Here is a 25,834-nt window from a genome sequence, read left to right as displayed (position 1 = left end):
TCCCAACAGCTCTAAAAAACGGCTGCAAAAAAACGTTTGATGCTTATAAAACAGCTGAAATTCAGAGACTGTTTTCACTTGAAAACCGCTCCGTATTTTACAGCCGTTTTGCGTGTGAACGTAGCCTTACAGCGTCATCTTATATAGGACTGCATACGGTTTTATGGACCGGTTGGTTGTCAGGGTAACGTACCGCAGGAAACGCGGTGTGTGACTGCGGCTCCAAGATGGCGTCTTACAAATGATAATCGCCCTTCATTATGGGGATGTCACAATATTACACGCTCGATGGCCACATAAATATTATCGTCACCTAGTTGGCTGAGTGACATCCGATACAACCACCATTAGTTCGTCCTCACAGGTTGTAATATGGCCCCTGCTCGTATAGGTAGGACTTACAGAAAATATACTGAATAACCCGCAACTTAACCGTGACCTTCGCATGATCAAAAGTGGAGTACTAGTCGGTGCAGTTGCTCCTGGCAACAAAACATTTGAATGCCTATTATGATTTGCTCTTGACAGCCAATAAGATCGCTATTTTTATCCACTAAGCGGCGCTGGAAAAATGAGAACTGTGATCTGATTGGTTGGCATGGGCAAATGCTGAAATGGGCTGCACCCGCTAATGTTCAAAAAATAAGCAGCGAATACAAAGCACGACCAGATGTTTGTGTTATTCGGTGCCGGTAGCGGTGCTGGTTCAACACAGAATAACCAGCGTGGCAACGAATGAGTTACGTAGGGGCAGAGTTGCATGACGGGTAATGTAGTGGCCTCACGCTCATTCTTCCGGTCTGTGCCGCGTACTGGGTGCCGTTTATAAACTACATTTCCCAGAATGCAGAGCGGTGTTGGGGCGTGTGGTTGTCAGTGAATGGCCGGCTTTGCCTTCGGAGATTTATTTTGATTTCCTAGTCCACATCATCAGAGCCCCGGGCTGGACGCCGGACACGGCGAGAACTGGCACCTGCACCCACAGTGAGGTACATTATCCCGTCTGCAGATGCCAAGCAGTTGCAACCAGAGCAAAGTAAACGTTATATTATATACATCAGTAGGTTGTCCAGCTGAAACTACAACTCCCAGCATGCCCAACTGTACGTAGCACAGTGCTCTGTAACCTCTGTGGCAATTGTTAAACTATTCCTACTCCCAGCATGCCCCGACTACATTTGGAGTTGTTCTCTAAAACCTTGTAAATTAAGTTTATTGAAAAGAACACAGGACATACTCCTGAAACCACCAATCAGATCACTGCTTTCATTTTCTAACCAGCGCTGGAAAATGGAAGCTGGAATCTGATTGGTTGTTATGGGTTACAAGGCTGTTTCCCTACTTCTGTCATACATGTGGCCCTTTTTGTATTTGGCCCCCAGCTGATTTCAGGGGAAAGGAGAGTAATGTTTGTTTACCATACATACATACGGAAAACATATCCAAGGGCCTTGTTGTCCATAGCAACCAATGAGATTCAACCTTTGAAAATAAGAGAAGGAATCTAATTGGTTGCCATAGGCAACGTTCCCGTCTCTTATGTGTATTGCACTGCTTGAGCAGGTCCTGTGTTGTCTTTCAATAAACTTTATTTATACAGCCGGCTATATGCTTATGTAATAAGAATAATACAGCGCTGTGAAGTATGTTAGCGCTAAATAAATAACGTTAATAATTATTAATATGTGCAGGAGTTAATAAACAATGATATGCTTTATGAATCCTGTCTCTTCCAGCCATAGGTCCGGGCTCGGAGGCAAGGTCGTTGGTTGCACTGTGAGCACCTCAGAACAAAATGGCACTTTTCACCCCCCTTTACCTCCTGCTCCAAGTCATGTCAGCGCTGTCACTGGACGAGCAGACCGAATACACAGTGACGCAATGTGATGGCGGTTGGTAGGTCTGGTCATGACAGCATATTTATGATGTCATCATTATCAACGATGTCATCACTATACAGTGGCTCTCTAGCTGTTGCTAAACTACAACTCCCAGCATGCCCTGCCACGTACCGACTCTGGTTGGCAGTCAGGATATTAGTCAGAGGGCTCTGACCAGTGCTGGAGGACCAGTGGCTTTCATTGAAGTTTCCAATTCAGACATCCCCATTATTAGGGGGTTTTCCAAATGTAAATATTGATGGCCTATCCATGGAAAACCCCTTTTAACCCTTTGCTGCTGGGACGCTTTTTACACATTTGACAAACACAAATATAAACTGAATTATAAAATATTAATTTATACCCCAATATCCATATATTTGATGAAATCAGACACCTGGCACATTGTAGAAATGTCACCCAGCACTTTACAATCATGGGCGTCTTCATGCAATTTTGCATCAAAGGGTAACGTTTCGTAAAAAATACATAAAAATCAATGTTTGCGGTTGAGCCTGAGACGTACAAAACCTCATAAAAGTACAAGAGGCGCAGGGTTCATACACGTCGTTGATCGGCGCTCGTTTGCTCCTGTCACACGGAGCTATAGATGGGGACGGTCGTTACTCCGATCGCTCGTCCCCATACATTATCATCATGTCGGCAGCGCGTCTCCGTTTACACACCAAGATGCGCTGCCGACAACAATATTTTACTTTTTTTAAACGATACGACCGGCAGATCTGCTGATCGCCGCGCGATTTACATGCAGCAATTATCGCCAATGCGTGTTCTATGAGGGTCTGCCCGATAATGGCCCAGTGTAAAACCCCCTTATGGGTCCTCTTACACGGCCGTGTAAACGAGCGCCGATCAATGAGACAGCTCGTTGATTGGCGCTCGTTCCTCTCCTTTCACAAGGTGCAAAGCATGGGGACGAGCGATCTACTACGATCGTTCGTCCTCATACATTTCCATCATGTCGGCAGCACGTCGTCGTTTACACAGGGGGATGCGATGCCGACAACGATAATATTTCATGCTGCGTAAACGATACGACCAGCCGGGCAATGATCGGGAACGAGCGCTCGTTTGCCCAATAATTGACCCGCGTAAAATGGTCCTAACAGGCCGGAATCTTTCTCTCTGCTCTCACTTGCAGCTCCCCCTCCCCTACACAGACACAGAACCAGGGAGTCAAACGTTTCTTGCTGCTCCCTGAATATTGCACCTGGTTAGATTCTGGGATTTAATATGATACCTGAGACCCGAGACACCTAAGATCTGAGCGGTAGTCCTTATATTTTAGCCACAGCAGGCTTTTAAAGGCACGGCGTATTACTTAAGTCCTTGCCAGTGAAAGGGAGCGGTATTCCCATCATAGACATTTGCACGCGTTACTCTTATAGAAATGAATGGAGCGCTCATACACACAAACCGCATTGGTTTTCGCGGTCCGCAAAACCACGGGTCTGTTGCGGTCCATCAGACCACAAAAAACGCTTTTTACTCCACAACAATTTAGCAGTATTAGTGAATCCGCAAATTTGGACCGTAAAGCCCAATCGGTGTAAATCACGGTCGTGTGCATGGGGCCATAGAAAATGGATCCGCAAAAACGCAGATAAACTGCAGCCGCAAAAGCACTGTCGTGTGCATGAGGTCTTACTTGCCCTTTAATTATGAGAAGCCCGGACTCCTGCAGGAAACATCACTTCTGTCTGGTCTTCTGTCCGCAGGCAATGGAGTAGTTACTCTCCCGTCCAGGAGGAGGAGCACTGCACGGTGGAGAGGAGAGACGCCGCCATCACCTACTCAGAATTCATTGAGCAGTGAGTGATTGCTTCAGCCATGTCCTCCGGTCACCCCCGCAGCGCATGTACTGAGCCCCCCTACTCTTCTTCTTGACAGGTTTGCCTACAAGAGGCCGGTCATCCTTCAGGGAATCACGGATAATTCGGTGCGTGCGTCTCTCTCATCCCTCCACGGCCCCGGGTGTCCTGTTCTCACTTGTGGCATCTTTTCTCTTTCAGGAGTTTCGGTCACTGTGCAGGAAAGAGCAGCTGCTCACGACGTACGGAGATCGCAACGTCCGGCTGAGCACCGCAAACACCTATTCCTATGATAAAGGTGACGCGCTGATCAGGGACTATAATGCCGGCGCTATCATCGGGAACCGTGTGCCTGCTGAGCACAAAGCAAAATATCAAGGTGGTTAGGGAGCATGGGGCCACAGTATACAAGAAAGTTATAAGAGAGGACGGGGCCACAGTATACAAGAAGGTTATAAGAGAGGACGGGGCCACAGTATGCAAGAAGGTTATAAGAGAGGACAGGGCCACAGTATACAAGAAGGTTATAAGAGAGGACGGGGCCACAGTATACAAGAAGGTTATAAGAAAGGACGGGGCCACAGTATACAAGAAGGTTATAAGAGAGGATGGGGCCACAGTATACAGGAAGGTTATAAGAGAGGACGGGGCCACAGTATACAAGAAGGTTATAAGAGGACGGGGCCACAGTATACAAGAGCAAGGTTATAAGAAAGGACGGGGCCACAGTATACAGGAAGGTTATAAGAAAGGACGGGGCCACAGTATACAAGAAGGTTATAAGAGAGGACGGGGCCACAGTATACAAGAGCAAGGTTATAAGAAAGGACGGGGCCACAGTATACAGGAAGGTTATAAGAGAGGACGAGGCCACAGTATACAGGAAGGTTATAAAAGAGGACGGGGCCACAGTATACAAGAAGGTTATAAGAGAGGACGGGGCCACAGTATACAGGAAGGTTATAAGAGAGGACGGGGCCACAGTATACAAGAAGGTTATAAGAATGGACGGGGGCCACAGTATACAGGAAGGTTATAAGAGAGGATGGGGCCACAGTATACAGGAAGGTTATAAGAGAGGACGGGGCCACAGTATACAAGAAGGTTATAAGAGAGGACGGGGCCACAGTATACAGGAAGGTTATAAGAGAGGACGGGGCCACAGTATACAGGAAGGTTATAAGAGAGGACGGGGCCACAGTATACAGGAAGGTTATAAGAGAGGACGGGGCCACAGTATACAAGAAGGTTATAAGAGAGGACGGGGCCACAGTATACAAGAAGGTTATAAGAGAGGACGGGGCCACAGTATACAAGAAGGTTATAAGAGAGGACGGGGCCACAGTATACAAGAAGGTTATAAGAGAGGACGGGGCCACAGTATACAAGAAGGTTATAAGAGAGGACGGGCCACAGTATACAAGAAGGTTATAAGAAAGGACGGGGCCACAGTATGCAAGAAGGTTATAAGAGAGGACGGGGCCACAGTATGCAAGAAGGTTATAAGAGAGGACGGGGCCACAGTATGCAAGAAGGTTATAAGAAAGGACGGGGCCACAGTATACAAGAAGGTTATAAGAGAGGACGGGGCCACAGTATGCAAGAAGGTTATAAGAGAGGACGGGGCCACAGTATACAAGAAGGTTATAAGAGAGGACGGGGCCACAGTATACAGGAAGGTTATAAGAGAGGACGGGGCCACAGTATACAAGAAGGTTATAAGAGAGGACGGGGCCACAGTATACAGGAAGGTTATAAGAGAGGATGGGGCCATAGTATACAGGAAGGTTATAAGAGAGGACGGGGCCACAGTATACAAGAAGGTTATAAGAAAGGACGGGGCCACAGTATACAAGAAGGTTATAAGAAAGGACGGGGCCACAGTATACAAGAAGAAGCCTATAAGGCAGGAGATACATTGAGGATCCTGTGATGAGAATGGCGTCGTGCTATAGTCACCACATCCATACTCTCCTCCTCTGTACATTATAGACACTTTATATTCTGCCCCACACACCGTCACATACTGCAGAATACCTTATAGCGCCGTGACCTTGATCCGCACTTTGTGTCCCTTCTCTATAGTGGACGTCCCCTTCCAGGAGTATGTGGAGCACTTCCTGACACCCCAGGACCTGGACTCTCTGGGTGTAGGTGAGTAACAGAATATACAGGGGACATATATACTGCAGTGTAGCCTGTAACATATACAGTGATAGTCAGCAAGTGGGGATGTCACTTCTGTGATAAATAAGGATGGTGATGTCACTTCTGTGACAGATAAGGATGGTGATGTCACCGGGTACGGAGCAGCGGGCACTACTGGCTTCACATGGTAAATTATTTAAAATACCCTCTTTTTACCTGCAGATACTTTGTATTTCTTTGGTGATAATAACTTCACAGAATGGGGGTCTCTGTTTCAGAAATACACCCCACCTCCATTCAAGCTGCCTGGCACTACCGGGGCATATAGTTTTGGCATAGCTGGTAAGTGGCAATATAAGAATATGGGTCATTTGGTTCTATGGCTCCTATACGCTTAAGGTAAAAGCATTTAAAGTGACAGTCGGGGCAAAACCTGGACATCCCCAACAACCAAAGTTTGACTAGTATCTAAATCTGAAGATCCCTCGAGTTCTCCTTGCAGGGTCCTGCTGCAGCCAGTTAGCATTGCGGTCAGATCCACAGCGGCCTGGCCTGCAAGAAGACCCTGTGGAAAATGTGACGTCCATGTTTTCTACCTATTATTGACCCCCAGCATCTCCACGGTTCTGCAGGTTCCGGTACAGGGGTCCCCTTCCACTGGCACGGGCCTGGCTACTCGGAGGTGATATATGGCAGGAAGGTGAGTGAACCCGCACAAGTTTTTTGCTGTTATTTTTTAATCCGATTCATTGACCGCAAAATTCTTGACTTTAAACCAGCGCTGGTTCCTTTACCCACCCGACAAGACCCCCGAGTTTAACCCTAACAGGACCACACTGTCCTGGATGCTGGACACCTACCCGCTACTGCCTGCAGCAGAACGTCCTATAGAGTGCACCATCAGACCCGGAGAGGTGAGGACTGAAGGGCGGCGGGTCCTGCGGCTGCTTCCCTGTGGGTGATGACTGATCTCTTCCGCGTCTCTCCTTCCCTCAGGTTCTCTACTTCCCGGACCGCTGGTGGCACGCCACCCTGAACCTGGACACCTGCGTCTTCATCTCCACCTTCCTGGGATAGAGACGCTGCACAACAACCAGAAACCTCAGAGCACAAGCTGACAACTGCGAGACTTCAGTCTGTGACCGGCGGCGCCATCCTGACCGACCGAGGGAGGGAGGAGCCACTGGGGGGGGGGTTATTTTATTTATTTCTAAGATTTTAATTGTATTTGATTTAACTGACATTTTCCATGTCGTGTTGCACATTTTTATTCTTGAATTTCCTATAAAGATTTGCAATGGCGACTAAGATATATACATATTTTTTATGCCCGACACCTTTCGGTCTACAATAAAATGTAAAATTGGAAATACAGTTGTGATCATTTAGAACTTGTTGTAGAGAATTTAAAAAAACATGGCAGCTTCTTCCAAAAAACAGTGCCACACCTGTCCTCAGGTTGTGTGCGGTATTGCAGCTCAGCCCGATTTACCTTAATGGAGCAGAGCTGCAATACCAGACACATCCCATACACAGGGGTGGCACTGTTTTTGGAAGAAATCTGCCATGTTTTTCTACTCCTCATGATAAAATTCTATCTGCCTGCAGCTGCCACTAGAGGGAGCTCACTGAAGACAGATTTATTATTGAGTTATGTTATGTATGAACAGTATGCAGTTAGCTCCCCCTAGTGGTTACAGCAGTCAGAATCTTGTCTAGGCGTCGACGTGTAGCCATACTGGTTGTCACTTTTGCATCAGGTTCTGATAATAAAGGATAACCCCTGCTCGGTGCAACCCCCCCCGCCCCCCATATATCTATCCTGAAACAATTCAAACCTCCATATACAGAGCAACCGCATAACCTCTTTAATATTTGCACTGTGCACAGGAAAAGCAGACCCCCCCCCCCCCTTGTCCTAATAACGACCAATCGCGTAGGTGTATAGTCCCGCGGCCGCACATACACGAGACACTAGAACGTATTTACATCATCTATATACAAGGAAGAAGCCAACAAGTTCAAATAAGGAAATCCAATGGCCCGGCCCGTCCCGTCCTGATCACCGGCAATATATAATTGGTGCGGATGGAGTTTAGGTGGAGTTGACGCTAACACTGGGGGAGGGGCCAGGTCTATAATCACTGCCTGCGACAATACAATTCTCTGTATAGGTCAGTGCTCTGCAACCTGCCGAGAAACTACAACTCCCAGCAGCACCGGTGCAGACGATAGTGGCACACAGAATCATGCAGCTCATCTGATTGGATGTCAGGACAGAGGTCAAGCCACCACCAATCAGAATACTTCGGGATCGCTTACAGGGAGTCCATGAACGAAATTCAAGTTCATCTCACTGCGTCGCCGTTGAAGTGGAATACGAGCTGCATGGGGTAGAGAGTTAACGATCTATGGCGCCATCTACTGGTGATTTTATTTTTTTCCAAGCGAAACTCCAAAGCGTAACACTGAACAGAAGATAGAAGAGGAAACACGGCGGGTACGTGGGCGGCCATGTTGGCGCATCTGTGACGTGGTAGTGATGCCGTCCGGCGTGGCGCTGCCGTGTCCTCATGCTCCGGTACGTTTCATGCTGCGCAGCTCTTCAGAAAAGGAAACTCTTTTTGTTTGATCTGTTGATCGTCTGGCCGGGACTAGTTTGCGTGAAGCGACCGGTGGCCAGGAGCGGTGAAGGCGGCGCTGGAGGGGACGTCCGAGCTCGTGGTGGAGGACACATGGGAACGGCTCGGACTTAATGGACAGTAATGGAAATCCTTTAAACGCGTGAACAAGACGAGTAAGGCATGAAGGCAAGACAGGCACGTTACGTCACTCCGCGGCCGCTGCGATCCGCCACCAAAATTATATATAAAAAAAAAAAGGGGGCGGTGGCTTTCCACTAATAGTCCTCCACCCACCCGTTCTCACATATGAAGGCGTCGATCACCTCTTTCATGGCCAGGTTTGGGATCAGCTGATCTTGGGTCAATGGGCTCCGGGTCACGGGATCAAAGTGTCCGACTCTCTGCAGTGAAAAGAAATGAATGACAAGTGTCCGGCGTCACAGAAAACGTCCGCGCAACTTACCGATATACTTTGCACTTCAATTTCTCAATATTTCCAAGATCTCTGCTTGCTGTCAATGACTGGGAACATTCTTAATTACATTCAAAAGATGAACAGCAGTACAGACCTAAGGCCCCGCCGCGCGCACGACCGGATTTTTCATCCGTAATCACGGACACAGTCAATTCTATGGACACCTTTCCGTTTTTTTTTAGTGATGGGTGTATGTGCCGTAGAAATGATAGAACACGTCCTTTTTTTTTACCGTAATTACGGCACGGACTCTCCATAGAAGTCTATGGGCGCTCCCATAATTACGGACGGCTGCGGATGTGCTATGCGGCGCCAGGGGATTACCCAAGATTCATCCGTTTTTTTTGCGGATCTGTAAATACGGATGCGCTACCACCGTATTTACGGAAACCGTTCCGTATATGCAGATGATTTACGGATGACTATAAATTACTACAGATTCGTATTTACGGATGGATGAAATCTACGGTCGTGTGCATGGGGCCTGAAGCCCCAAGCACACGGCCGTGCCCGCAATCATGGGCTGCGATTGCGGGCACGGACAGCCGCCTGCATTCTCGGCCCGTGCTCCCATACAAAGCATATGGGGGCACGGTCCGTAAAAAGCAAAAGATAGGACATGTGCTCTTTTTTTATCATGGTCTGTTAAAAAAAAAAAACGGCCGATTATCCCTGTTGTGTGAATAAGTCCTAATACTTCTCACAGCTGGGGGTTTGTTACAACTGTATCCAGACAATCCTCTTTGAAATAAATACATAACCAGCACAAATCTGTCCTGATAGTTTGTTTCAATGTATCAGCGCAGGTAAAAAGTATCAGTCTGGCGTCCAGGCTCTTTTACTTAGTTTTCTAGATGGGATATTATTGTAACAAACCCTCAGCTGTGAGAAGTATTAGATCAGGACGCTGGATATTCCCCTTCACCGACAGCATGCAGAGATCTTGAAAATGGTGAGGAATTGGAACGCAAAGTATATTAGAAAGTTGCTGATCTTTTCGTTATATAGCAATTGGGTGTCCGTTACATAAAACTGGGTGACCCTTTTAAAGGGGAATTCCACATTTTGCCACTTTCTGATTTCTGTCACTCAGAATCACTGAACTCATGACACGAGGCTGTGATCAGTATCAGACCAGCCCATCCCCCGCAGTGACCCTCTCCATGTATCTCTACCTGCAGGTGCTCCTCAATGTCCTTTCTGTCGTAGGTGATTCCGCTGGGGGTTATACACGGCTCCCTCATCAGCTCGAAGCTGATCTTTCCGCATAAGTAGTCCGGGATGTCTCGCTTCTACAGACACGGGAGGAACACGAGGTTACGGACATTGTGATACAACAACCAATATGGCCGCCACGACACCGTCCATAGGGGGAGTCACCCAGCATTCCCCGGCGTAGTCACTCACCTTACGTTTCTCGTCCACTTGGGAGAAGAGTTCGTCCATTTCTGCCAAATGTTTGTCCTGCGCAACGAACAAAATAAACTTTATCAAGAGGCGGCGGCGGCGGCAACAACAACCCATTGAAGAACACCACAGTCCGCTGTCCCCCGAAATGGCTGATAACAGAGGACAGCAGATTCTATTCACCTACGCCGTAAATGGACGTGAGATACTCTGCAGGAGCAGTGCCGCTTTAATGGAGACTGACAATACATCAGATCACAAGGTGGAGTGTGCGCGCCCGCACGCCTGCGATATCAGGAGCGGGCGCTGCAAGGTCATTCAGTCAACCTTTAATAATGTTTAACCCACGTAATCAGCTCTCCGTCTCGTATAGTAGAAAACCAGCTCCTAACGGCAAAAAATACATGTATATCCCAGAAACGGGGTGTGAATACTTATGCAATGCATCTAAAATAAGAAAAAAGAAGCAATTTTGTAAAGTTTCGATTAAAAAAATAAATATCTTCTGCCGTTTTGTGTATACAGCTCCTATGCAGATCTGAGTGTCTCCAGGGTTACACATTGTAATCTGCTCCTGCACTCACGTGTTGAGGCCCATTTTAGGCTATGTTCACATAGAGTTTTTTGACGCGGAAACCGCGCCGCAAAACTCGTCAAAAATGGCTCGAAAATGCCTCCCATTGATTTCAATGGGAGGCGGAGGCGTCTTTTTCCTGCGAGCGGTAAAACCGTCTCGTGGGAGAAAGAAGGGCCATGCCCTATCTTCGGGCGTTTACGCCTCTGACCTCCCATTGACTTCAATGGGAGGCAGGAGAAAGCGTATTTATGGCCGCGGGCGAAAAACGCCACGAATATCGGCGTGCAGGGAGAGGAAAATCTGCCTCAAACTTCCAAACGGAATTTTGAGGCAGAAATTCCAAACGGAATTTTGAGGCAGAAATTCCAAACGGAATTTTGAGGCAGAAATTCCGTCTGCAAAAAACTCAGTGCGAACACGGCCTTACACTGGCCAATTATCGGGCAAACGAGCGTTCACAGAAAGGAACGAACGAGCGCCGATCAACCAGCCGCCTAACCGTACCTCCGGCCTCACGCTCAGTATTTGGAAGCCAAAACCGGGAGTGGAACATAAACAGAGAAATCCTATAATGGAAAGATTTGCACTTCTAGGTTTTGGCTTCCAAATACTGACCGGAATACGGACACTATGCACACTAACGTGTTTTTGCGACCGCAGTTCAAATCTGCGGGTGAATTGCGGTCCCATTTATTTCTATAGGCGCATGCACACGACCGTGGTTTCTCCACAGTCCGTGCATTGCCCAGGATCCTGGACCGCAAAAAGAACGATCACGTCTTATTACGGCCGCATTTTGCGGTCCGGGCTCATTGAAATTAATGTGCGCGGCCCGTGATTTGCGGGCGGCCCGCAGATGACACCGCACGGCCGTCCAAACCGCAAATCACTACGGTCGTGTGCACGAGGCCTAACTCTCTTCCATCTGTCCCCTCTTCTAGATTAGATATCGGAGGAAGTGGAATAACATGTGACTGCAGGATCAGACTAGTTTGTTTGTAGTCTGTAACCATGGAGACACATAGATCTGCATAGGAGCTGTATACAGAGATCGGTAGTAGATTTTGAATCAAGACCATTTACAAAGTGGCTTCATTTTTTATTTCGGACGCACTGGAGCAGTGAAAAATGTTCGCAAAATTGCTCACGCGCTTTTATTCTTGTGTTTATGTATAAAAAAAAGCCTAATCAGAGAAATTACAAGTTCTGTAACTTTCCAATTTACCACGATTCACTTCCTCACTTGTTTCAAGATCTGTGTTTGCTGTCAGTGAATCAGAAAGTGAATTGTTTACATCTAAAGGCTGAAAACCTTCACCGACCTAGTCCTGCTCACGCAGCTGCAGGGCTCCTTACGGTATATCAGCGCTATCTCTGCCAGCAAGCTTTGCACTTGTGACCATATGGTCAGGACGGCTTTTCAGCCTCTGCATGCAAACCAGAACATTTCCATTCACTGACAGCAAGAAAAGATCTTGGAAAAGAAAAAAGGAACGGAAACCGTATTTATGTTGGAAATTCGAGTGCAGTTCTCACCCACACCGCCGGCCCCGAGGAGTGTGAGACAGAGCAGCGTCTTAATCAGCGGCATGCTCTGGACTTACGTGCTTGGTGGCCACACCGGAGGGCTGGGCCCGGCCCCTGTTCTCCTCCGCGTTCTCCTCTTCATGTTTCCTCTTGGTCTCTTCGAGCTCCCTGAGAAGTAGAAATGACGGATGAGATGCTGGGCCGCACTGTAAGAGCACTCAGGTGGCATCTATAGAGTTAAAGGGGTTCTCCGGGGACCAAAAATTGCGTTGCAATAATATATTAATGTGAAACTAAGTCACTTTCATTAAAAATTCTGTACTAAATGTTGCCGTCTCTGGAGGGCGCTCCTGGATTACACACACAACACATTGCTATGAATGGACACTGTGTAATACTCCATTTCTCCTGTGGTGGCGCTGCAGGGAAATTGAACACTTCCCGCCAGGTTTCCCTACAGATCACAGCTGATCGCCGGGGGTCACAGCAGGGGGACATTTTGTGATCAGCTTATTGTTAAGAGACCCTTCTAACAAGTAACGGAGATCCCCTTTAAAGGAGTTTAACACTAAGGATTACATGGCCAGGTGACCGGACCGCCGCCACTCTCCTATCTACGCTTTTCAGCCTTGTATTCGTATTAATCTCTCACTCCTCTGTCACGCACAGCAGTTATATCTGTTTCCGGGAAAGCCGAGTGATGACCGTCGGCCGCCATTACAGCTCCCACAGAGATGGTCACTCAGCTTTCTCAGACTCCCGAATGGCAAAGTAGGGGGAGGCACTGCCATAACCTGCCATACAATCACAAGGGAGCGGCCGCCTTCTTCCGGCCCCTGCGTTTCTCACGTGTGGTCAGCAGGTCCTCACCTTTCCTTCTCGGCCAGGATGAGTTTGGTGAGATAGGCGTGCAGCTCGTTCTCCTGGTTGATCCTCCGCTCCTCTATGTTGTTCCATCGCTTCTTCTTGGCGATCCGCAGGGCACTCGGGATGTCGTCTCCGAAGTTCAGTCTCTGCTCTTTGGCCAGGTTGTATGCTGGGGGAGGGGAGACAGGGTTATTTCTTTATCGTGACCTCCCGCTAATCTGGGACTATTTATGTTGCATTCTGGATTAGCAGCATTTTCAGACCATATAGCGCCGGATTAAAGGACCTGTACTATTTTTTTTGCGCTTACCTACTGCCATCCAAAAAAAAAAAAGGTCAGTGATAGGAAATTTCAACTAGTCGGTCAGCGGGCGATCTCCTCAGTCACAACAGGAGCGGCCCCTTTAAGTGAAGCTCCGCCTTTCATCCTCAATAACTCGATACTCCGCAGATATAACCTCCATCATCTCTATTATACGCTTATGTCCGTTTTTTTTTGTTGCCTCCGCTGTTTTCCTGCTCATTTTCACTGTGTGCTACTTGGAAACCATCAGCAAGCATGAATGGATCTCATCAATATTACTTGTATCCTGATGTTTATGAGCAGAGGGTAGTAAAGTGGTGATGAGCTCAGATCCAGAGTGCAGGACTGTACTAGAACCAGCCAATCTACTTGTTGATGGTTTCCAGAAGGCGATTATTGCGTGGGGTAATTGCTATTTAAGCGATTCTCTATTAAATCCTCCTATCATGGAGCAATGCACGGACCGAGGAGCCTGATGTGCACGGTGCAGAGAGGACAGCTCATCATCATCATCCTTTTCCTCCTCATCATCATCACTACCATCATCCTCCTCATCACTACCATCATCCTCCTCATCACTACCATCATCCTCATCATCACTAACATCATCCTCATCATCACTACCATCATCCTCCTCCTCATCATCCTCCTCATCACTACCATCATCCTCATCATCACTACCATCATACTCATCATCCTCCTCCTCCTCATCATCCTCCTCATCACTACCATCATCCTCATCATCCTCCTCCTCCTCCTCATCATCATCCTCCTCATCACTACCATCATCCTCCTCATCACTACCATCATCCTCCTCATCACTACCATCATCCTCCTCATCACTACCATCATCCTCCTCATCACTACCATCATCACTACCATCATCCTCATCATCACTACCATCATCCTCATCATCATCATCATCATCATCACTACCATCATCCTCCTCATCACTACCATCATCCTCCTCCCTCAGCTATTTATAGGGCGGTATTACTAGGCAGATCACCAAGTCATGTTCTGACCGGCCCCCGACACAACACTGCATGAAAATACATCACACTGCAGCAGCAGAAATACCACTCCACCTGCACAGAAATGTGATCAAAAGGTTGTGTACAGCAGCATTATAAGCCATTTCCTCAGACAGAAATGGCTGATAACAGGGAGCAATAGACTGCATTCACCTCACCTCACAGCCTTTCACCAGCCGGCAGTGGCTGATAACAGGGAGCAATAGATGACATCCACCTGTCCTAGTTATCCTTTCCTTAGCATGGAATGGCTGATAACAGGGAGCAATAGATCGTATTTAGCTACACAACAAACGGGAAGAAGTTGGACTGCAGATATATCGTCCGTTTAAGGTAATGATTTCTAACCCGAGGCTCTCCGGCTGTTGCAGAACTACAACTCCCAGCATGTCCATGGAATAAAATGTCTGTATTTTGCACGTAAAGGAAAAAGTCGCCGTATGATGAGAAGTTATACAACTTTCCAATATATACTGTCTATCAATTCCTCACGGTTTTCAAGATCTCTGCTTGCTGTCATTTAACAGGAACCATCAGGGTAGGAACACACACGGCGTGCTGGGCGGATACGCTGCGTCAGGATGCCCAGCGTATCCGCCCTGAACGCCGCAGGGGATGTCGTCTGAAAATCCGCAGCAGATTGTGGTGAGTTTATTCGGGCGGAATTTCTGCGGTGTAAAGCCGCGGCGAAAAAAAAACGTTCATAGTTACCCCCTCCCTCTTCTCTGCGCATAGTCCGGCCTCCTGGGATGTGATTGGCTGCAGCAGTCACATGGGATGAAACGTCATCCCAGGAGGCCGGACTGGAGAAGAAGCAGGGAACTCTGGGTAAGTATAACTTTTTTTTTTTTTTTCTCACTTGCGATTTTTGCAGCGGAGTCGCTGCGATTTCGTTGCAAATGTCGCAACGCGTTTTTATTCCGCCATGTGGGGACGAGATTTGTTGAAATCTCACCCACGGCTGCTGCTGTAATACGCTGCGGATTTCCCACAATGAACTCGTTGCAGAAAATCTGCAGTGTTTACGACAGTGCTTGCTGTCAGTCAATAGGAACCTCCGTTGTTTACTTCCAGTGGATAAAAATCTGTCCTGGTCATGTGATGATCACACAGCTGAGGGTTCGTTACAGTATAGTTACCAGAGCCGTGTGATTATCACATGACCGGGACAGATTTTTATCCATAGGAGGTCCCTATTAAATGACAGCAAGCAGAGATCCTGAAAATGGAAGAATCGATACAGAAAGTATATTAAAAAATTGTAGAACTTTTCATTATACAGAGAAGCAGCTCAGTTTGCCGAACTGGAAAATACCCCTTTAAGTCTCCCTCCCCCCCCCGATACCTGGTATCAGAAGGGTCACATGACAGGGGTGGATATTTGCCCCCCTCTCCTTATTACCACAGACGATGAGATCTCGATGAGGACGGACACTCACCTCTTTGCAAATTGGCGATGGCCTCGTCGTAGTTCTCCAGTTCCATCTGGCATTGCCCCAGGAAGAAGTGCGCCTTCACAGACTGGCAGTCCAGCTCCAGGGCGTGCTTACAATCCGCCAACGCCTTGTCCAGCTGCTGCATCTTCAGGTAACACAGGGCTCGGTTGGTGTAGTACACGGCGATGGAAGGGTTCCGAGTCTGACGGGTGGAGAGAGACGAATTATTGCGCGATATTAGGATGATCACAGCAGCACAGAGTATTTCAGGAGAAACACGTTGCTGATCTTCTTGGTGCAAGTAATGTGTCCACTGGTAAAAGGACGGAGCTGCATGAGAGGGGCAGTGACCATGTGAAAAGGAGAGAGTTACCTAGTGGAAGGAGCAGGATCCTTTCAGCAGCACAGAGTATTTTAGAAGAGGATTGTGCTGATCTTGTGGGGCAGTGATCTGTCCACTCCTAGGAGGACGGGGCTGCATATGAGAGGGGCAGTGTCATGATGTGAAATGGGGAGAAGACAGTAAAATAGTGGAAGTATCAGGATCCTCCCAGGAGCACAGAGTATTTTAGCAGAGAAGTGTGCTGGTCTTGTGGGAGGTCACAAACAGAGTTGCACAGGGAAATAGTGTCTGCCAGCAGCACAGAGTATTTCAGTGAATTATCGTGCTGATATTTTGTGTGGTCACAGAGAGAGTAACACAGTGGAAGGAGTAGGGCCTCCAGCAGCACAGAGTATGTCAGGAGAGGAGTGCGTTGATCATGTTAGTGAGGACAGGAGCAGTTTCGTGATGTAAGGAGGGGAAATTCGAGGTCACAGACGGAGATAATGGAGGGAGCAGGGTCTCAGCCGCACAGAGTATTTCAGGAGACGTGCAGATATGGATACTTACGATGGCTTTGCTGTAGCAGGAGACGGCTTCTTGATATTTTCGAGCCACAAACAGCCTGTTGCCCTGTTCCTTTAAATCCTGGGCGCTGGCGCTTTTCTCCGGGCTGCCCCCAATGCCCCCTGGACCCCCACTGACCCCAGAAGGGCGACCTCCACTCTCTTCTTTCCCCTTCATTCCAGGGCCTCCGGGAGTCACCCCTCCAAACCTCGGGACGCTTGGTGTCACCCCCAATTTCACAGCTGGCACGGGACCCCTAAGCCTGGAGGGGACCCCCTTTATCAGTACAGACAAGCGTCAACAGTAAAGCCCCTCGTCTCCGCGTCACTCCCTGGAAATAGTTCACGATAACAAATAATCAGGAGCCGAGAACGAGAAACCAAAATAACGACACCCAACAACCCGCCGCAGGCGGCACTAAACCTCACCCTACCAGAAGTAGTCACCAACCATGACCGCGGCGGAATTAACCCTTTATACACAGATCAATACTGTGGAGTTACTATAGAACGCCAATGACCAAAGCACCAAAAAATACTAAATATCAGCACCCCGACACCCACAGAAGATCCGACACCCTATATATCACAGGACAGCACCCAATATAGGGTCCCGAAAACTATACCATCCTATATAAGAGCCTATACACTGTGCATTAGAGGGCAGGATCCTATATAAGAGCCTATACACTGTGTATTAGAGGGCAAGATCCTATATAAGAGCCTATACACTGTGCATTAGAGACTAGGATCCTATATAAGAGCCTATACACGGTGTATTAGAAGGCAGGACCCTATATAAGAGCCTATACACTGTGTATTAGAGGGTATGACCCTATATAAGAGCCTATACACTGTGTATTAGAGGGAATGACCCTATATAAGAGCCTATACACTGTGTATTAGAGGGTATGACCCTATATAAGAGCCTGTACACTGTGTATTAGAGGGAATGACCCTATATAAGAGCCTATACACTGTGTATTAGAGGGAATGACCCTATATAAGAGCCTGTACACTGTGTATTAGAGGGTATGACCCTATATAAGAGCCTGTACACTGTGTATTAGAAGGCAGGACCCTATATAAGAGCCTGTACACTGTGTATTAGAGGGAATGACCCTATATAAGAGCCTATACACTGTGTATTAGAAGGCAGGACCCTATATAAGAGCCTATACACTGTGTATTAGAGGGTATGACCCTATATAAGAGCCTATACACTGTGTATTAGAAGGCAGGGTCCTATATAAGAGCATATACACTGTGTATTACAGTGGAGAGCCCTGTATATAGCAGCACCGGTAGAGTGCACCGCCCCCTTTCACATTCAGCAGGGATAAGACCTCCTGACCTCCGGTAATCCACAGTAATGAGACATTCAGGCTTCTCCTTCCCCAGCCTTCCTACAAGACTCCTCCCGGGAAGGACCTCCAGCACTGACACAGCTCCGGCCCGGATAGCCCCAAAGCCTCTGGAACACCAAACTGCAGCCTCCAACCGGAACTTCCGGCCCGTCCACCGACACAGGAGACAACTGACAGAGCAGTCTTGGAGGATTGCCGTTTTTGCTCTCTCTAAGTTACACTGCTTTCTAAAGCTACGGCCGTTTTGTCGTAGATTAAAAAATACAGGGAAACCTACGACAATGGCCTCACCAAAATGGCTGCTCAAAACGGTGACAAATTTTGTCAGCAACGTTTTACCTCTGGCGGTTATACCTACTCAGTCTTTGATTGGTCAGTTTTCTAAATGAGAAATCATTCGACCAATCAAATTTATGCTATGTCAAGTTAGCATGGAACGCAAATCTAAACTGGAACGCAACCATGTGACCTGACAAACAAACCTGATACATTGCGCCGGAGAGCGGGAGTCTGCAGGGTGAGAGCGGAGCTGCTGGGTTTATAGACCTGTCCTGTAACTGAGCTGCGGCCATAAAGAGAGAGAGTCCTGGTATACAATACACATATTTGTGGTACAGTCACATGTTACTGCGCAGGAAGTGTCTGCCGGGCCGTGTGGGGTGCACACATGTATTTCTTAAAGGGGGTTTACGGTTTTGTGTAAATAAAGCTTAAAAGTTGTATAAAGAAAAGTTCTGCAACTTCCTAATATACTTTGTGTTTAAATTCTTCATCATTTTGCGATATCTCTGCTTGCTGTCAGTGAAAGGAAATCTTCTTGCTTATAGCCAGAGGCTGAAAATCCATCCTGACCTAATACTTCTCACAGCTGAGTGTTTGTTACCATTGTATTCAGTCTGCACAAGCCTCTGTGAGGTAAACCGTATGGACTCCAGACTGGTACGTTTTACCTGCACTGATACATTGTAACAAATTATCAGGACGGAAGAGAGATATGTTTTGCTGTAGTATGTTCATCATAGAACCCTTTCGAGTTCTGGCTTATCTGTGCAGTGTTTGTTTGGCAAATAGGACCAAGCGGAGGGCCTGAGCGTTCACATAAGCAATTAGATCCATCAACAGCAGCTCGTCGATGGTTTCCAGATTCCAATATATTTTTAAAGGAACTGACAAATCCGTAAACAGCAACAATGGTAATGAGGGTGCTGAGGGGCGGTGCGTTACTAATCTCTATGGTGTTCTGGGAATCTGTGTCATGCTCCGCCCCCTCAGGACTTGGCACAGCACATTGTGTCAGTAATGCCTGGAGTGTTCCTTTAAGATCCTGATTAATCCTGTTTATTGTGTCGGGAAGGTCTCCGCCTACGTGTTGTAATGTTTTCTCCCGACTTCTTCCAGATTGCGGCTTTTCGCTCCAGCGGTGAATAATCGATCCAGGAAAATGGCGTCGACGTCCGGACTCTTCCAGTGCAGTGATCCGAAAAAGTGGAAGCGCGTCCATGATGTTTACTGGGAGGTTGTGGCCGCAAAAGGAGCGAAGCAGAAGCGATTACTGGAGCTGGATAAATGGTGAGTGACGGAGCGGAGACTGAAGAACACGCAGCGCAGGCCGCCATCTTTATCAGGCTTTTATCACCACGTGGCCATTATATCCGTTTTTAAAGAACTATGTTCAGACAGAGCGGCTATGCTGCGTAAAAATACACCGCGTGTCCGCCCTGGGCGCCGCAGGGAAATCCGGACGAAAAACCGCACCAAATTGTGGTGCGGTTTTTCGGGCGTAATGTCCGCTGCGGAAAAACTGCACATAAAAAAAACCAAGTGTCATACTTACGTAGCCATGACGACACGTCCCTCTGCAGGCCGGCCTCCCGGGGTGACGTTTCATCCCATGTGACGCTGCAGCCTGTGATTGGCCGGTCACATGGGATAAGTCGTCACCCCGGGAGGCCGGCCTGCAGGAAGAAACACAGACTCCGGGGTAAGTATACGATTTTTTGTTTTCTGAGTTGCGTTTTTTTTGCGGCGAAATCGCTGCTTTTCCAGCGCAAAAAAAAACGGCATCTGCTTTTCGTTGCGGGTTTTACCTCCTCATTGAATTCAACGGGGAAAAACCCGCCACGAATACGCGTTTATGCAAATACAATTGACGTGCCGCGGAATAAAAAACCGCACGTGAATTTCTCCGCGTTTTTTCCGCTTCTCAGTTACGCAGCGTGCGGAGATTTAGTTTCGTCTCATTCCCTCCGCTGCTACTGGGTTATGCATGAAATCCATGGCGGAAAATCCTCCGTATTTACGCTACGTGTGAACTCGCCCAAAGGGCCACGCAACCTGCAGCCTCCCATCTCTATTTGCCATGCCGCTGAATACACTCTATTGCTCCCTGTTATCAGCCGACTTTCATCTTTTCGGAGGTCATTCTTCCCTATGTAATAATTGATCATCTGCCAGGTATCAGGAGGAGCTGCCCGCCCGCATCGCCTCTCGTCCGCAGAAGTCGCTGACGCAGGAGGAGCTGGTGAAACTCATGGAGTGGAAGTTAATGGTGAGTGATAGCGGCGGAATCGATTTTTCTCATTTTTCAGCCATCTTTTAGTTGTATCTGTTTCTGGGAAAGCTGAATGGCAACCAATATGGCCGGTAGAAAATCTGCCCAGAAGAATATCAGTTCATCGCTAGCCGCGGTTGCCATTCAGGATCGTGGGAAAGCTGAGTGACAACCCCCATAGGAGCTTTATTCTAGGGGAGTGGCCCTTTAAGTGCAGTCATTGGATTTTTATTTTTTAACCGGGCAGAGGGGGAAGTTCCGACCGCGCCTGAAGCAGATGGTGTCGGGTAACTCGGCGAGTACGGTGGAGAGCTGCACCGGGAAAGCGTTCCGGCTTCTTCCTGATGTATCTGCCGCCATTGATGAGCTGTGCCAGCTGAAGGGCATAGGACCAGCCACGGCGTCTGGTGAGTGTGAATTCACGCCGAGCTGCTTGTTCTGGATCCAGTTCATCGCTGTCTGTTAATAGCTGGTGAGGTCCCTGAGGCAGGAGACAAGCGGCGCCTCAGAGACCTATCCATCCCACCAACCAAATGATCGCCGTGGTGACATAGCACGACGTCCTGTGCGGACCACCGCTGTGACCGAGCGTCTTCTGGCTTCTCACCCTCTAGCGGTCCTGTCGGCTGGCGCCCCGGAGTTGACGGCTTTCATGGCAGATGAAGCTGTGGAGAGCGTGCCCGGGCTCTCCCCTATACAATATAACCTGAAACACTATCTGAGGTACCTGGAGGAGCTGCAGCTGAAGTCTAAGGCTTTGAACAAAGGTGAGGAAGGGGGAGCAAAGACTGCAGTGTAAAGTTATAGAACGTGACGTTACCCAACCAGCAGAATAGTGAGTGTAGCTCTGGAGTATAATACAGGATGTAACTCAGGATCAGTACAGGATAAGTAATGTAATGTATGTACACAGTGACTCCACCATCAGAATAGTGAGTGCAGCTCTGGAGTATAATACAGGATGTAACTTAGGATCAGTACAGGATAAGTAATGTAATGTATGTACACAGTGACTCCACCAGCAGAATAGTGAGTGCAGCTCTGGAGTATAATACAGGATATAACTCAGGATCAGTACTGGATAAGTAATGTAATGTATGTACTCAGTGACTCCACCAGCAGAATAGTGACTGCAGCTCTGGAGTATAATACAGGATGTAACTCAGGATCAGTACAGGATAAGTAATGTAATGTATGTACACAGTGACTCCACCAGCAGAATAGTGAGTGCAGCTCTGGAGTATAATACAGGATGTAACTCGGGATCAGTACAGGATAAGTAATGTAATGTATGTACATAGTGACTCCACCAGCAGAATAGTGAGTGCAGCTCTGGAGTATAATACAGGATGTAACTCAGGATCAGTACAGGATAAGTAATGTAATATATGTACACAGTGACTCCACCAGCAGAATAGTGAGTGCAGCTCTGGAGTATAATACAGGATGTAACTCAGGATCAGTACAGGATAAGTAATGTAATGTATGTACACAGTGACTCCACCAGCAGAATAGTGAGTGCAGCTCTGGAGTATAATACAGGATATAACTCAGGATCAGTACAGGATAAGTAATGTAATGTATGTACACAGTAACTCCACCATCAGAATAGTGAGTGCAGCTCTGGAGTATAATACAGGATATAACTCAGGATCAGTACAGGATAAGTAATGTAATGTACACAGTGACTCCACCAGCAGAATAGTGAGTGCAGCTCTGGAGTATAATACAGGATGTAACTCAGGATCAGTACAGGATAAGTAATGTAATGTATGTACACAGTGACTCCACCAGCAGAATAGTGAGTGCAGCTCTGGAGTATAATACAGGATGTAACTCAAGATCAGTACAGGATAAGTAATGTATGTACACAGTGACTCCACCAGCAGAATAGTGAGTGCAGCTCTGGAGTATAATACAGGATGTAACTCAGGATCAGTACAGGATAAGTAATGTAATGTATGTACACAGTGACCCCACCAGCAGAATAGTGAGTGCAGCTCTGGAGTATAATACAGGATGTAACTCAGGATCAGTACAGGATAAGTAATGTAATGTATGTACACAGTGACTCCACAAGCAGAATAGTGAGTACAGCTCTGGAGAATAATACAGGATATAACTCAGGATCAGTGCAGGATAAGTAATGTAATGTATGTACACAGTGACTCCACCAGCAGAATAGTGAGTGCAGCTCTGGAGAATAATACAGGATATAACTCAGGATCAGTGCAGGATCGTTAATGTAATGTATGTACACAGTGACTCCACCAGCAGAATAGTGACTGCAGCTCTGGAGTATAATACACGATGTAACTCAGGATCAGTACATGATAAGTAATGTAATGTATGTACACAGTGACTCCACCAGCAGAATAATGAGTGCAGCTCTGGAGTATAATACAGGATGTAACTCAGGATCAGTACAGGATAAGTAATGTAATGTATGTACACAGTGACTCCACCAGCAGAATAGTGAGTGCAGCTCTGGAGTATAATACAGGATGTAACTCAGGATCAGTACAGGATCAGTAATGTATGTACACAGTGACTCCACCAGCAGAATAATGAGTGCAGCTCTGGCGTATAATACAGGATATAATTCAGGATCAGTACATAAGTAATGTAATGTATGTACACAGTGACTCCACCAGCAGAATAGTGAGTACAGCTCTGGAGTATAATACAGGATGTAACTCAGGGTCAGTACAGGATAAGTAATGTAATGTATGTACACAGTGACTCCACCAGCAGAATAGTGAGTGCAGCTCTGGAGTATAATACTGGATGTAACTCAGGATCAGTACAGGATAAGTATTGTAATGTATGTACACAGTGACTGCCCCAGCAGAATGGTGAGTGCAGCTCTGGAGTATAATAGAGGATATAACTCGGGATCAGTACAGGATAAGTAATGTAATGTATGTACACAGTGACTCCACCAGCAGAATAGTGAGTGCAGCTCTGGAGTATAATACAGGATGTAACTCAGGATCAGTACAGGATAAGTAATGTATTGTATGTACACAGTGACTCCACCAGCAGAATAGTGAGTGCAGCTCTGGAGTATAATACTGGATGTAACTCGGGATCAGTACAGGATAAGTAATGTAATGTATGTACACAGTGACTCCAGCAGAATAGTGAGTGCAGCTCTGGAGTATAATACAGGATGTAACTCAGGATCAGTACAGGATAAGTAATGTCATGTATGTACACAGTGACTCCACCAGCAGAATAGTGAGTGCAGCTCTGGAGTATAATAGAGGATGTAACTCAGGATCAGTACAGGATAAGTAATGTAATGTATGTACACAGTGACTCCACCAGCAGAATAGTGAGTGCAGCTCCGGAGTATAATACAGGATATAACTCAGGACCAGTACAGGATAAGTAATGTAATGTATGTACACAGTGACTCCACCAGCAGAATAGTGAGTGCAGCTCTGGAGTATAATACAGGATGTAACACAGGATCAGTACAGGATAAGTAATGTATTGTATGTACACAGTGACTCCACCAGCAGAATAGTGAGTGCAGCTCTGGAGTATAATACTGGATATAACTCAGGATCAGTGCAGGATAAGTAATGTAATGTATGTACACAGTGACTCCACCAGCAGAATAGCAGAATAGTGAGTGCAGCTCTGGAGTATAATATAGGATGTAACTCAGGATCAGTACAGGATCAGTAATGTATGTACACAGTGACTCCACCAGCAGAATAGTGAGTGCAGCTCTGGCGTATAATACAGGATATAATTCAGGATCAGTACATAAGTAATGTAATGTATGTACACAGTGACTCCACCAGCAGAATAGTGAGTGCAGCTCTGGAGTATAATACAGGATATAACTCAGGATCAGTACAGGATAAGTAATGTAATGTCTGTACACAGTGACTCCACCAGCAGAATAGTGAGTGCAGCTCTGGAGTATAATACAAGATATAACTCAGGATCAGTACAGGATAAGTAATGTAATGTATGTACAGTGACTCCACCAGCAGAATAGTGAGTGCAGCTCTGGAGTATAATACAAGATCAGTGCAGGATAAGTAATGTAATGTTTTGCAGCCTCTGAGGAGGGGTGGACACCTCACCGTGTGGAGTTGTGCCTGTGGACTTGGAAAGTAGCCCAAAACCTGTGTCCAAAACTCCTGGAGTCCCCGGAAGATGATGAAGAAGAAAGACCTGCTAAGAAACTGAGGACACAGCGTTGAGACATGGAGCGGGATGGCTGAGCACGTCGTCGATCACTGACCATCAATGTGTCGGTCTTGTACTTTATAAGAACTGTGGCAGACATGTTTTTCTAACCCTGTACATTCCCTTAAAGTGCAGCTAAACGTTTGACAAACTTCTGACACGTCATACTGAGATGTCAGAAGTTTGGACTGGTGGGGGTCCGAGCACTGAGACCCCCACCAATCGCTAGAATGAAGCGGCCGAGCGCTAACACGAGACCTTCATCAGCTGCGTTCTAGCGATTGGTGGGGGTCTCAGTGCTCGGACCCCCACCAGTCCAAACTTCTGACATCTCACTATGACGTGTCAGAAGTTTGTCAAATATTTAGCTGCACTAATTCTAGCAGGTACTAAAATCATCCTTTGACGTCCCTGATTCTCACTTAGGGATCACCTGGCTCGATATCACTTTTTTGGTTGCAACTTGGTATCAGTTCGCTCTGTTCTGATGACAGACGCGACCCTAAAAGATTTAGATGAGCACCTATAATGTACTTCTCTGCTGCATTGCATTGTGATAGATGTAGTGTTTACACCAAGCACTATATTGTAGTCTGATTCTGACAAAGAAAAACAAAGCTGGACATGCAGCCTGAGAGCTAACTGTAAAACAGCAGAATAGTAAATGCAGCTCTGGATGTGACTGGAGACATAACTCCAGATGACTAA

The 25,834-nt window shown here is 47.1% G+C and overlaps 3 protein-coding genes across 8 annotated transcripts; 2 read left to right on the top strand and 1 right to left on the bottom strand.

The window, feature by feature from the left end:
- The first annotated feature begins 666 nt into the window (after window positions 1-666).
- On the top strand, window positions 667-7,230 carry JMJD8 (jumonji domain containing 8). 3 transcript variants are annotated; one of them, XM_075830716.1, is made up of 10 exons: window positions 667-1,036; window positions 1,737-1,896; window positions 3,620-3,712; window positions 3,792-3,840; window positions 3,914-4,010; window positions 5,798-5,866; window positions 6,083-6,202; window positions 6,493-6,560; window positions 6,640-6,774; window positions 6,857-7,230. In XM_075830716.1, the coding sequence occupies exons 2-10, from the start codon at window positions 1,796-1,798 to the stop codon at window positions 6,935-6,937; spliced, it is 813 nt and encodes a 270-aa protein (XP_075686831.1). In that variant the 5' UTR covers window positions 667-1,036; window positions 1,737-1,795; the 3' UTR covers window positions 6,938-7,230. The 3 variants fall into 3 exon arrangements, with proteins under 3 accessions (XP_075686831.1, XP_075686830.1, XP_075686832.1); XM_075830715.1 differs by having other exon boundaries at window positions 668-989; XM_075830717.1 differs by having other exon boundaries at window positions 1,032-1,103.
- A 510-nt stretch (window positions 7,231-7,740) lies between these two features.
- Window positions 7,741-18,578, bottom strand: STUB1 (STIP1 homology and U-box containing protein 1). 2 transcript variants are annotated; one of them, XM_075830712.1, is made up of 7 exons: window positions 17,004-18,578; window positions 16,115-16,313; window positions 13,341-13,506; window positions 12,548-12,638; window positions 10,367-10,423; window positions 10,135-10,251; window positions 7,741-8,885 (listed from the first exon to the last, which is right to left on the bottom strand). In XM_075830712.1, the coding sequence occupies exons 1-7, from the start codon at window positions 17,175-17,177 to the stop codon at window positions 8,760-8,762; spliced, it is 930 nt and encodes a 309-aa protein (XP_075686827.1). In that variant the 5' UTR covers window positions 17,178-18,578; the 3' UTR covers window positions 7,741-8,759. The 2 variants fall into 2 exon arrangements, with proteins under 2 accessions (XP_075686827.1, XP_075686828.1); XM_075830713.1 differs by having other exon boundaries at window positions 7,742-8,885; window positions 18,354-18,564.
- Window positions 18,579-18,774: 196 nt separating this feature from the next.
- On the top strand, window positions 18,775-25,283 carry LOC142655969 (uncharacterized). 3 transcript variants are annotated; one of them, XM_075830718.1, is made up of 6 exons: window positions 18,775-18,883; window positions 19,765-19,935; window positions 20,821-20,914; window positions 21,165-21,324; window positions 21,532-21,684; window positions 24,995-25,283. In XM_075830718.1, the coding sequence occupies exons 2-6, from the start codon at window positions 19,808-19,810 to the stop codon at window positions 25,138-25,140; spliced, it is 681 nt and encodes a 226-aa protein (XP_075686833.1). In that variant the 5' UTR covers window positions 18,775-18,883; window positions 19,765-19,807; the 3' UTR covers window positions 25,141-25,283. The 3 variants fall into 3 exon arrangements, with proteins under 3 accessions (XP_075686833.1, XP_075686834.1, XP_075686835.1); XM_075830719.1 differs by having other exon boundaries at window positions 18,868-18,955; XM_075830720.1 differs by lacking the exon at window positions 18,775-18,883 and adding an exon at window positions 18,936-18,977.
- The last annotated feature ends 551 nt before the right edge of the window (window positions 25,284-25,834 follow it).

This window comes from Rhinoderma darwinii, chromosome 6 (assembly GCF_050947455.1).
Source record: "Rhinoderma darwinii isolate aRhiDar2 chromosome 6, aRhiDar2.hap1, whole genome shotgun sequence".
NCBI lineage: Eukaryota > Metazoa > Chordata > Amphibia > Anura > Rhinodermatidae > Rhinoderma > Rhinoderma darwinii.
This window is presented reverse-complemented; position numbering and strand designations above follow the sequence as displayed.

Coding starts and splice junctions, on each gene's coding strand:
- JMJD8 (XM_075830716.1), top strand. CDS start 1,796: ATGGCACTTTTCACCCCCCTTTACCTCCTGCTCCAAGTCATGTCAGCG. Junction 1,897..3,619: donor ACGCAATGTGATGGCGGTTG/GTAGGTCTGGTC, acceptor TTCTGTCCGCAG/GCAATGGAGTAGTTACTCTC. Junction 5,867..6,082: donor CCTGGACTCTCTGGGTGTAG/GTGAGTAACAGA, acceptor TTTTACCTGCAG/ATACTTTGTATTTCTTTGGT.
- STUB1 (XM_075830712.1), bottom strand. CDS start 17,177: ATGAAGGGGAAAGAAGAGAGTGGAGGTCGCCCTTCTGGGGTCAGTGGG. Junction 10,424..12,547: donor CCGGTGTGGCCACCAAGCAC/GTAAGTCCAGAG, acceptor TTCGTTGCGCAG/GACAAACATTTGGCAGAAAT. Junction 10,252..10,366: donor AAGTGGACGAGAAACGTAAG/GTGAGTGACTAC, acceptor CCGTGTCTGTAG/AAGCGAGACATCCCGGACTA.
- LOC142655969 (XM_075830718.1), top strand. CDS start 19,808: ATGGCGTCGACGTCCGGACTCTTCCAGTGCAGTGATCCGAAAAAGTGG. Junction 20,915..21,164: donor TCATGGAGTGGAAGTTAATG/GTGAGTGATAGC, acceptor TTAACCGGGCAG/AGGGGGAAGTTCCGACCGCG. Junction 21,325..21,531: donor AGGACCAGCCACGGCGTCTG/GTGAGTGTGAAT, acceptor CTCACCCTCTAG/CGGTCCTGTCGGCTGGCGCC.